Source organism: Chanos chanos, chromosome 5, assembly GCF_902362185.1.
Source record: "Chanos chanos chromosome 5, fChaCha1.1, whole genome shotgun sequence".
NCBI classification, from domain to species: domain Eukaryota; kingdom Metazoa; phylum Chordata; class Actinopteri; order Gonorynchiformes; family Chanidae; genus Chanos; species Chanos chanos.
The window spans coordinates 40,597,316-40,608,314 of record NC_044499.1 but is presented as its reverse complement, the minus strand read 5'-3'; the positions used below and the strand labels follow the sequence as shown (position 1 = coordinate 40,608,314).

General features: G+C 38.8%; 1 protein-coding gene across 1 annotated transcript in view; it reads left to right on the top strand.

The window, feature by feature from the left end:
• LOC115812534 (protein phosphatase 1 regulatory subunit 1B-like) overlaps positions 1-7,428 on the top strand; it is an 8,414-nt gene extending 986 nt beyond the window's left edge. Inside the window, exons 2-5 of the mRNA XM_030775012.1 lie at positions 3,481-3,564; positions 3,717-3,792; positions 4,178-4,291; positions 7,310-7,428. Coding sequence (XP_030630872.1) covers positions 3,481-3,564; positions 3,717-3,792; positions 4,178-4,291; positions 7,310-7,428 — 393 coding nt within the window. The remainder of the gene's footprint in view (positions 1-3,480; positions 3,565-3,716; positions 3,793-4,177; positions 4,292-7,309) is intronic.
• Positions 7,429-10,999: the final 3,571 nt, after the last annotated feature.

Here is a 10,999-nt window from a genome sequence, read left to right as displayed (position 1 = left end):
CCACTGTTACCACGTAATTTCAGCTTTAGCTTTTTTGCAGCTTCATTTCCCACAAGAAACCATAGAGAGCATACTATGGGTTTTCCATTTTTGACTGGTGATGGAAGCGGTCTTGAATGCCTGAATGCCAAATGAAAAAGGTTCATATACAAAAGGGGTTAAGGCCGTGGGGAGGATGGAGACCAGGAGTGGTTACATTTGTGAGAAATGTACAGGTTTTAACTTGGAGAATATACTTAATGAATGACAATCACTTTGTTTACTTGCTTAGCAACCTACACTATGCATAGCGTTGCAGCATGTTTGTGTGTGCCTGCACAGCAAAATAACATCGTCCGACAACTAAACAAGTGAAAGCTAACAGAACACAAAGTCAACTGGGCGATGGGCAAAGAGGATAGAAGTGCTGTCATAGAAGGAAGAAGGCATGGATAAAGGAATAGCTAGGGAGGAAGCACAAGGCAGACTGAAGCCACTGAAGGTGTAAAGAAAGATAAGTCCTGAGAGGTAACAGAGATAAAGAACACTGAAACAGAGAAACAAAGTTTGAGACGATGATGAATGGTGACAGGAGTGGATCATAGTGAAAGTTCTACTCAACAAGCCTTTAGAAGGAACTGATAATCCACGACACAAACAGCAGACATTAAAAATGCGTGAATGTGTGTGCGTGTGTGTGTGTGTGTGTGTGTGTGTATGTGTCTGTGTGTGCGTGTGTGTGTGTGTGAGTGTGTCTGTGTATGTGTGTGTGTGTGTGTGTGTGTGTGTGTTAATGTCTATAATTCAGTGAGTGAGACAGTCATGTCTGAGTGTTTTGTCGTATTTTTGGTGAGTTGTGCCACAGGGAATCAGAGGTCCTCTGCAGGCTGTTTATTATTAGACTCTTCATAGTACCCGAGTGTCAGTCAGTATTTGTTCCCTGTGATCTTCTGATATCACTGCCCATCACTGTCTCAAACTTTGTCCCTCCTTTTGTGTAAACAAGGTTTTGATATACAATTCATGTGAATAGAAGCACATCATCTAGGTCTCAAATAAATTATGTTTTTTTCCCCTTCCTTAAAGTGGCCATCATCTATCCCTAAACATATTTACTATGTTTCCATGAATTGGATGATTGAATCATTTTCCAGAACATCCCTGGGTTTTGAAATATTGTTATCGAAAGGCAAGGATCTGTAACTTATCTAAACATGCAATATATGAATCTAACAAAATAATAAAAATGTTCTGCTTTTCCGAAACACAATTTATTGTTCTGCAACAGAGTGATATTGCAGTATTAACCAGAGGGCATTCTCAGAAAGTTTGTTTTTACCACAAAGCCTACATGAAATGATCATAATTGTGTATCTGTGACTGAAAGCTAATAGCAGTCTATGGGAAGAGATGGCAGAGATGCAAGACTTCAAAGCTCTTCACAGTGTTCAACAGTTTTTATTGTTTACATTTTGCAACTTGTGATATTCAACGTTTATTTTAAGTATTTCATTTTAAGTGAAGTTTATTTTATTTGTCACCTTTCATATGTTCATCAGCAATCACTTCTTGTGACAGCTTTGATGCAAAATAACTTTCTCAAGGACTGGATCCCGTCAACCTGTCACTTTTCAATGCAACCTGAAAAAAAAAGAGGCGCAGTAGCTAAATTATGTTTTCAAATTGTAAACAGCATTGAAAACCGCAGCCCTAGTATTTTCTCATAATGTATGTCCTTCATTTCATATTCATGACATATACTCATGACATGTGGAGTTGAAGGTATGACGCTGATGTTTTTGGTTCACAATTGCACTTAGTTTTAGTTTGTATTGTTTACTCAGTTTGTTGGGAATTTACATTCATGTTTTGCTGCAATGTATAGATGCTACATGGCTTTTTATCTTTCTTTCCAAAAATTAAGAAGAATGAATATTTTGTTATTCTAAAGTACATATAATTTCTACAGTTGAAATGCAGTTAAAAGTTGTGAAAACCTAACATATGGTTTTAAGGTATGTGACCACAGCAACAATAAATCCAGAACATTTGCAGGTTTTAAGAACTGTACGCATGAAAGAAGTGGGGTCTAGCTTTTTAATGTTTTGACTTACTGGACAAATGTTGCAGAAAACACCTGTTAATGGGTTGTATGATTCCAGGTCACCTGCAGGTGTCTAATCCCAAATCCTAGCTAAATCTATGGCCACATAATGTCTCGTAACCAACATGGTAAAGGTGCTCAAACAAGAAATGAGGTTTATCTCCTGAACACATTAATGTAATTTAATGAAATTTAGTTGAAAAAAAAAAGGGGGGGGGGGTAAGAAAAAAGTTTGATGCTCTCATCTCCCAGCCCCAATCAGGCTTAACTTCACTTTTATGTGGAAACTGGGACATTAGTCAGTCAGATCTATTTCCAGTTCTGACTGCCTGATTTTGATGAATATTGGTTTATATGCACCCAATGCTGCAACATCACTCCAGATTTAGTCTGAAAATTTGTTTCCAGTGGTATACTTTTATCACCAGTATTACAAACGTCCAAACAATATTCCAAAGCATAATTTCTGTGTGCATAGTATGCACTGATTAAAAGAAAATAACACCATGTCACAGTTGAGGCATCTAACACCGTGGTCTCCTCTGTTGCTTAGTTACTTAGTTACTGTTCATAGATATGTTATCACAATTTAATCAGAGCTAAATATTGGTGTCCAAGCTTTTCTACATTGAACAGTGAAACTCAAGTATGTGTTTGTTGGAGCTTATCTGTGACTAAGGGTATGACCTTTTTGACTTCTGAAGCTGTGTTAAATGTTTAATCTCCACTCTGTATTCATGAGTTACTCTCACTGCATTAAATTAAAATTTAATCTGGCATATCCAAAGTAATCATCCTTTCACTCTGAGTGATCAACCAAGAACTGACAGACAACCACTTAGTCTAATTGCAGAGTGTGATTCCTGAATCTACACTGTTTTATTCCATAATGCCTTCACTGACTAAGGGCTCACTCCTATGCTGTTATTATTGGTTGAATTGATCATAGTAAATCAGGAGCAGCCACCACTACCACCGGCGTCGTTGTGGTCATCGTTGTCATCATCAGTCCACATCACATAGGCACATTTTCCTCAGTTGATTTTTAGGTGGGGAGAATAGTTACAGTATGTGTCTCCTGGTTGTAATCAAACAGCCTGAGCACTTTGTACACAGACCAGTAAAAGAATATGTAAGGTGGCCTTTACTGAGAGTACAGCGTATGAGTAAAGGACAGTCAGGATTAGTCCAGACAGAATAAACACGATGAAAAATAATATCAAAATAATCCTGCTGTTACACTGCTCACATATCTGCTCACACCCCAGGAAGAAGCTATTAGGGGCGTTTTTAAACCCAGTGTAGTGTATTGGAGAAATGGTCACATACTGTTCCATATTACTGTGAATGTGATAGCAGAGGAGATTGATAGCGTCATTATTTTTGGCTTTAAATAGATTCGGCGCCGGAGACCAACTCCTGCCACATTATTTAGAGTGACAGATCACCCTTCACCAGAGGAAGAGAACCCTAGCTACCAGGTAACAGCAACAATGATAACAACAATAACATCAACAGCAATAACAACAACGACAATAATGATGATGATGATGGAGCACATTACATTTTGTGGGATGTTTGATTTGCTTCACTTTTTAGCTATTCTGGTAGTTTATAACCATTCTCCCTCTAGTTGGCTGTTAATGAAAATGGAGTGCACAGACCAAAAAAAGTCAACACAGCAGTCTATCAGCCACCATCGCTTAAAGGTATGGAAATAGTGACAGTGGAGAGAGAGAAAGAGAGAGTGAGAGAAAAAGAGAGTGATTCTATTGAGAGTTATTCTTTGTACTATTCACTGTAATCTCTGACCTTTTGCTGTGCTGTAATTTATGAGTAAACTGCATGTGTGTGCTTGTATGTGTATGTGTGTGTGTGTGTGTATGTTTGTCTGGAGGTTCATTTAGGACAGCACAGAGAGCTATGCAGTGAAAGTGTGACTTCATGCAATTTTGGATTATCCTGGATTACTACGAATTACACACAGATTCAGCCTACAGTACACACGCACACACACACACACACACACACACACACACACACACACACACACTCATTTATGTTTTTTTTCTGCCCGTCTCTCTGCTCTTGCAGCAGTACAAAAGATGGCTGAAGCTCACATCCAAGCTCTTGCTACATATGTCCCTCTGGAAGGTCCTGCAGAGGGACGAGAGAGACAAGGAGGCAGCATCTCCTTTGGATCAGAAAGTGAGAAATGGCTTTCCAGCTCTGTAACTGCTCTGTCTGTCCATTCAAACATCAACCCACCAGTCCATTCAGCTATGCATCCAGCCATCACTCTATGTCAAAAACATCAGTCCTAACCAACTGTACCATAGACAAATTTGAAATATTAAAAATTCATACACGATGCGGTGGATGGCCATACACAAGTCCTTCAACCATGCTTTCTCACTGTCTCTCCAGATTCACAGGTGGTCTCAAGGTGTGACTTGACAGAACATGTCGTGCCATCTAAGCTCACAGCAGAAGAAGCAGATCATACGCTACAAAAGGAGATGCCAGAGGAGAAAGAGAGGCAAACAAGGAAACAAGACAAAGAGCAGGAGAAAGCAACGCAGGCAAATGAGAATGAGGAAAGAGAGGGAGAATGACTCCAGTGCTGAGCAGAGGTCAGCCAATGGGTCACATCACTGAGAAGATAAACTTTGAACGAAAGATGAACATATTTTAGCAATAACTGTTGTATTCTCATGTGCATGAACATAGATGTGTAGCAACATCAGAAGTGTACATCTGTCACCAGGAACATATGGAAGCATTCATTTGTGACTACCTGTGTATCAGATAGAGAGAGAGAGGGTCAGCAAGCGAGAGAGAGTGAGAGAGAGAGAGAGAGAGAGAGAGAGAGAGAGAGAGAGAGAGAGAGAGAGAGAGAGATCAGGTTATCTTGAAGGTCAAACAAATGAGAAAATGAAGACAGAATATTGAGTCAGGTCTCAGCAGTGTTGTTGGTCACATTAAAATAACATTACTGAATTGGAAATAACAACATAGCATGTAGGTTCAAATGCTAAACATTTTACTGCATTGAACCATTCTGGTAAATGAACAACCACAGTCAATCATAAAAACTTCATATACATTGTAGAGGTGTACAGAGACGTCATTATATGTATCTGTATCTGTATCTATATCTGGAAATGGGCATGGTTTATACAGGAAGTCACGTTAAATTGGGTAAATGTTGTATTTTCTAACCTAATATTCATTGGCAATGCAATTTTTTGTGCCTTCACAGCATCACATTGATTTAATATTGGTATAAAATTAATTATGAAATATATTTCCGCCATCTTCATACTGTACTTTTCATCTCTCTCTCTCTCTCTCTCTCTCTCTTTTATTTTTAACTTAACTAAGTTTTATGAACTGTCTGAACGCCCCCCCCCCCCCTCCTTTAACTGGGGGACACTGAACAATCAGAAACTGAAACAATGTTTGATAAATCAAAACCCTCTGTTTTGCATTGGAAATAGAAACTAGTTACAGTATAGACATACAGAAAAATATCCTTCAGTTGAAGAGATAATCTTAAATTCCAATGATGCTGCGTTAACGCGTTAACGTTGCTGCAGCTGGCTAGAGAAACGTGAATTACTATTTACAAATGACTACAGTAATTTGCGCCGACTCAGTGGGGGCGACCACAGAACATAGCGATCACTTTTCAGTCATGCATATTAAATGAAACGACTTTCGACTGTTTTTTTAATGGAGGAAATTAACACATACACAACGCTAAAAACTACAGGGTCCAGAGGTAAACCAGGGCTACACCAGGCTTTTGTCTCGCTAATTCCCGCACCTGACTCGGTGGGGGCGACTACACAATACAGCGATCACTTTCAGTAATGTGTAGCAAATGAAACGACTAGTTAGTGAAGTCCTATGTTGCAACAAGAATGGGCAATTTTTATCTTGTGGCCATCAACAATGATATAAACTGATTTGATGAAACATACTGGCTGACGCACAGACATGTCATTCGTGTTTTTCCCCCTGAATAATAACGAGCGACCCCGGATAGAAAAAATATCTGTTTCCATTTCCGCATTATTTGCGCTTTCCCGTGTAACGTATTCGGATTTGAGTACACCCCTAATACATTGGTGAAATTCAGTAATGAAGTCTCAGCGTCAGTCAAAGTCTACTCAAGATGTCATATTCAAATACATTAATTTTCAGTTTATTCCTCATCAGTCACAAGAAATACCATTCTTTTGCTACGAAGACTTCTGACACTTTTGCTACGAGGGTTCACAGTACAGCACAGCTGTCGCAAATGTACATACCTGTAGCCAAACACACAGACGCACACATGCAAGTATACATAAAGTTGTGTTCTATACATACATTGCTGAAATCTTACCAAAAACAACACAGATACATTTTTTTAAGTTATAATGAATCTTAATGTAGAATAATTCTAGTTCTTCATTTTGATACATTTTAGAGGGCATTCTGGCTCTCCATAGCCTAGTATTACACTCACCCTGAGTCAGGATGTGATCATTTGTAGAACGTGTGTGTGTGTTAGCTCATGCAGCTTGCACATGCAACACGTGAGAGATGTGAATGTCCCTGCCCTCCCCAAGGATCTGTAATGAGGTCCACACCACAAACGCATTAGTCCTGCCCCACATAGATCAGCCCTTATCTGTCTCACACCAATTCACCATCAGCCAGGGCAGGCCACCACACTCAAAAAAAATGAAAACTGATGTTTGTATATTTAAAGCAAATAAATCAAGTTGAAATAACTTGAATTTGTGATTTGTATGTTTAAAGCAAATAAGTCAAGTTGAATTTACTTAAATTTGTGATTTGTATATCTAAAGCAAATAAATCAAGTTAAAATAACTTATATTCATGAATTTCCATGTATTACATAAAATGTTATAGTCAAAAGACCACAAATAAGCCAATAGTTCAACCAACTAAAAGCAGTCATGTAAAATGCACTAGAATGAATTATGTTTATCCAGGTCTCACAGGACTTGGGTTTTCAATTGTTAGTGCATACGTATAATGCCAGGTTTGTTGTGGTTTTTCAGGTGGTTTTCCATTTAAATGACAAAGAATCTGTCATTAGGTTTATACCTTACATGTTTATTGATTGAGCCACTTATGCCTTATGCCACTGTGCACTTGTGCCGCTTATGTGTGTGATGTCCCTCATTCTACTGTGTGGAAACTTTTCAGATGTGTCCATTAACTCTGTGAACTGCATGGTAGTGCAGTGGGTAGCGTTGCTGCCTCACCGTGAGAAGCCCTGGGTTCAATTCATGGTCAGCTCCAGTACCCTCCACTATCCTAACTAGGACAAGCGGATTTGAAAATGAATGAATGCTGTAAACACTAGTTGTCATGACCAAGTAGGCTGTGAATGGTTTCAGCTAAGTCTTCAGTTTTAGCATTGATGAGTTAATGCTAGATTAGATTTATTTGTTAAATCCATATATTCAGACTGGATCACTGACAGCTGTAGTAACTACCTACTCAAATAAATCAAGTTCATCTAACTTGATCACATTAAACTGAAGTAACCGCAGAAAATTACATTCATTTTGTCTGTCTTAATTTTGTTGGATCAACAAAATTACTTAACTTTGAAGGAACATGATTTATTTTAATGGAATAACTTTCCACAACTAAATTAAGTAGACATTTGCTTTTTTCAGTGCAGAGTATCAGCAAAACCCTAATTACTGTTAAGTGTCATGTAGGAAACATTTAAAGGGAGAATATGTTCCTCACACATTCCTGGTTTTATGTGTCATTGCCAAAAGGAATGTTATCAGTCAGGATTCCCGGGAGGATTACAGTAAACTGGTATAGAGAACTAGGTTTTATGCTTCTGAGTGGCAGTGGCAGCAAATTTAATCAGCGAGGCTGCTTCAGGCTTTTAACGACCTGCCACCTGAGGGTATTTCTCAGTGTACAGTTCAGCAAGTCATTTCATTTAATCATTTAATCAGTAAGTCATGCTAATTTATCCACTGTTGAAAGACTGAACATACCTGTCTTTGCAATGGCACACCCTAGGTGGCAGTCAGTGCTTACAGAACAAGTCTCATCAGTTGTGTGGAAGACACTTGCATATGAGCATGATCAGTGCATAGCATTTTAATCCCCAGGAACTGAGAAGGACTAAGGACAAATGAAAGAGCTTGTGTGGTTGAGAAACTACTCCATTAGGGAAATGCATATAACATCAGCAGAACGCTCAAAAATTTTATTTCACTGAAGGTTTCGAGATCATGTGATTTGAACTGTCTTATTTTCAGCATGACAAATAACAACAGAGTACAAAATAAAATAAATGTTGGAAATGACTACAGAGCAGAACATTTGTTTGTTTGTCGGTTTTTTGTTCCCCTTTCTCCCAGGTTGGCATATCCAAATGTTGTGCTTGTGTAACTAAAATGTAAATGTAAAATGCCATGATCTCACACGCTGTGAACAGTGAATTTGTCCTCCATGTTTAACCCATCTGACACACCTGTGCACAGACACCAGACAGCATTCCTTGCACCAGGGGATGCTGGTCCTGGGAATCAAACCAGCAACCCTGCGGTCATGAGACCAGAGCTCTAAGCTTTGGGCCATGGCTGCCCTACACAGCTTAAAAAAGAAAATAGTATGCACAATAATGTAACGTAGTGATGACTTCAGTGTTTTAGATGCTTTCATAAACAACAAAAATGAATAATCCCACACAGGCTGCGGTATACCATGAAAATATTTGTGTTATACCATTGCCTTGAGTGCCTTTACAAAATATCATTTTAAGTTTAAGTTATGAATTTACAAAGTTATGAATAGTTAGGTCTCTGATTTATACTTACTTACAGATATAATGTTTCCCTGCCTGTAAACCCACAGTTTAAAGCTGAATAAAAGGGTTGTTGCTTTGCAATCCAGGCACAGTTGAACAGAGTCAGCACTAACCTGCTATTCTGTACATGGCTTCATCTAAAGCATGACTCATAACAGAACCTCCTAGAAAATGAGGACACAAGCCACTCTGTCAAGAAAAGGCTATGCGGCATTCATTAACCCTCCACCTCTTCTTTTTGACTCACAACAATCTCAGCGATTTGGTACAGTGACTTGATAATGTAAGGTGTGTGGTAAACTGGTACTCAACAAAAAAGTTGGATCATTTCCCAGTTTCAACTTACTTGCATGGCAGAGCAGGCATTCTGTTCAAACTTAATTGCACTTTCACATCTTTTGTGACAAATGTCTCTGCTGACAATAACATTCCCACAATATTTTGTTTTAATCATGCTTGACAGAACAGTTCCTTGAGTGACATGTCACCCTGGATATATGTAAAAACCAAAGGTTTCATATTATTCCCATTTATCAGAAAAACCCCCCAAAAACATAATACTGACCTTGATCAGTCTTTGTGCAGCAGCAGTCACTGAGTAAAACCCTCACTGCGTGAAATCTCTATCCAAATACAGGTGATAAGGACAGGGGTAGTGAAATGTCATGAATTCTCAGAGTTGCAGGATGTACTTTACCTGTGGGGCAAGCTTTATTCTAAAATGCAATCCAAATCAAAATAAAAAACACAGGACAGATTTAGATTGTGGTTATCTGACTAAAGTAGGCAAGACAGAATATCAGCAACGATTCACAAGGTAGGGTCAAAACACACGAGCAGGGAAGCTAACAGAAACTATATTAAACAGGAGAAAGAGGGTTCACATCACCCAAAGGGAATGAGAGACTTCGCAACTGACTGACGGAAATCAAAGAATACTTATAGGCCTATACATGAGTCTTAATGAGCGATTTAGTGGGGTGCAGGGAACATGATAATCAAATTACGTTGGGAGTGAACTGGCAAACAGAGATCTGACTGTCCAAAAGAGAAGGAGGAAGAGATTGGGGCACGATATAAAAGATTCAGATGTTATACTTAAGGTAAATATTAACCGTAAAAGAATGACTCTAGCAAAGAGAAAGTCAGTCAGTAAAAAACAAATTGCGTCAAAGCATGCATCAGTATTTTGATCTACTCAGTTTTTCAAAAGTAAAAGATGAAAGAAACTCATGGATCGCGGTTCGGCATCAGTTTACAGTCGTTTATCTGATCGTCCGTTTTTGTCACTGATTAATGAAAACATTCTTGGCAGGTGCTTTCGCTTTCGCCTTACGTATGTTTGAGAAGTTTACCAACAGCTGAGCTCTACGAATACCTCGTCTCTCTTAGCCCCTTTTCTCCCTTCAAGGATATTGCCCTGTACCCCACACGCGTTGTCTGACTGCAAAATTAACAAGTAACGACAGGTGTTAAGAAGAATGTATTGGAGTAGAACGTATATAGCCTAAATTTCAACAGATGTTGTCGGGTAGAATGTGAACGTTGCTCATACTACAGCCTGTTGCCGACACAGAGTACACCTACGCACCCGCTAGTGACGAAGATGCTCTGCTACTGGTGTATCGGGTCGCCTCGATTAAGACATGGTCGGAACTGATAATCGGTCATTTAAAATAAATAAATAAATACGTAAATAAATAAATACATCACAATAACTATAACCAATTACCAGACCAACCGATTTTCGCTTTACACATCGGCAGGCTACGTCTTGATACGTGAAACACGTAGCCCTCTAAATTGTGTAAGAGATGATTAAATGTGAAACTGTGTTGTAGCAACATCTCCAGAACAGAGGAAAATTTGCCTTGAAAGTTCAGCCTGTAACACAATGCTGTCAAAAGTCTTCACAATATCACTGTTAATAGTCTTTTTAAGAAAGCCACGGAGACGAATTTTTATTAATCATGATGTTAAGATTTAGCAACTTTTCTGGAATGTGGATTTGGGAGTGTCTTGGACCAGAGAGGAACAGTCATTCGGAAGCTTGT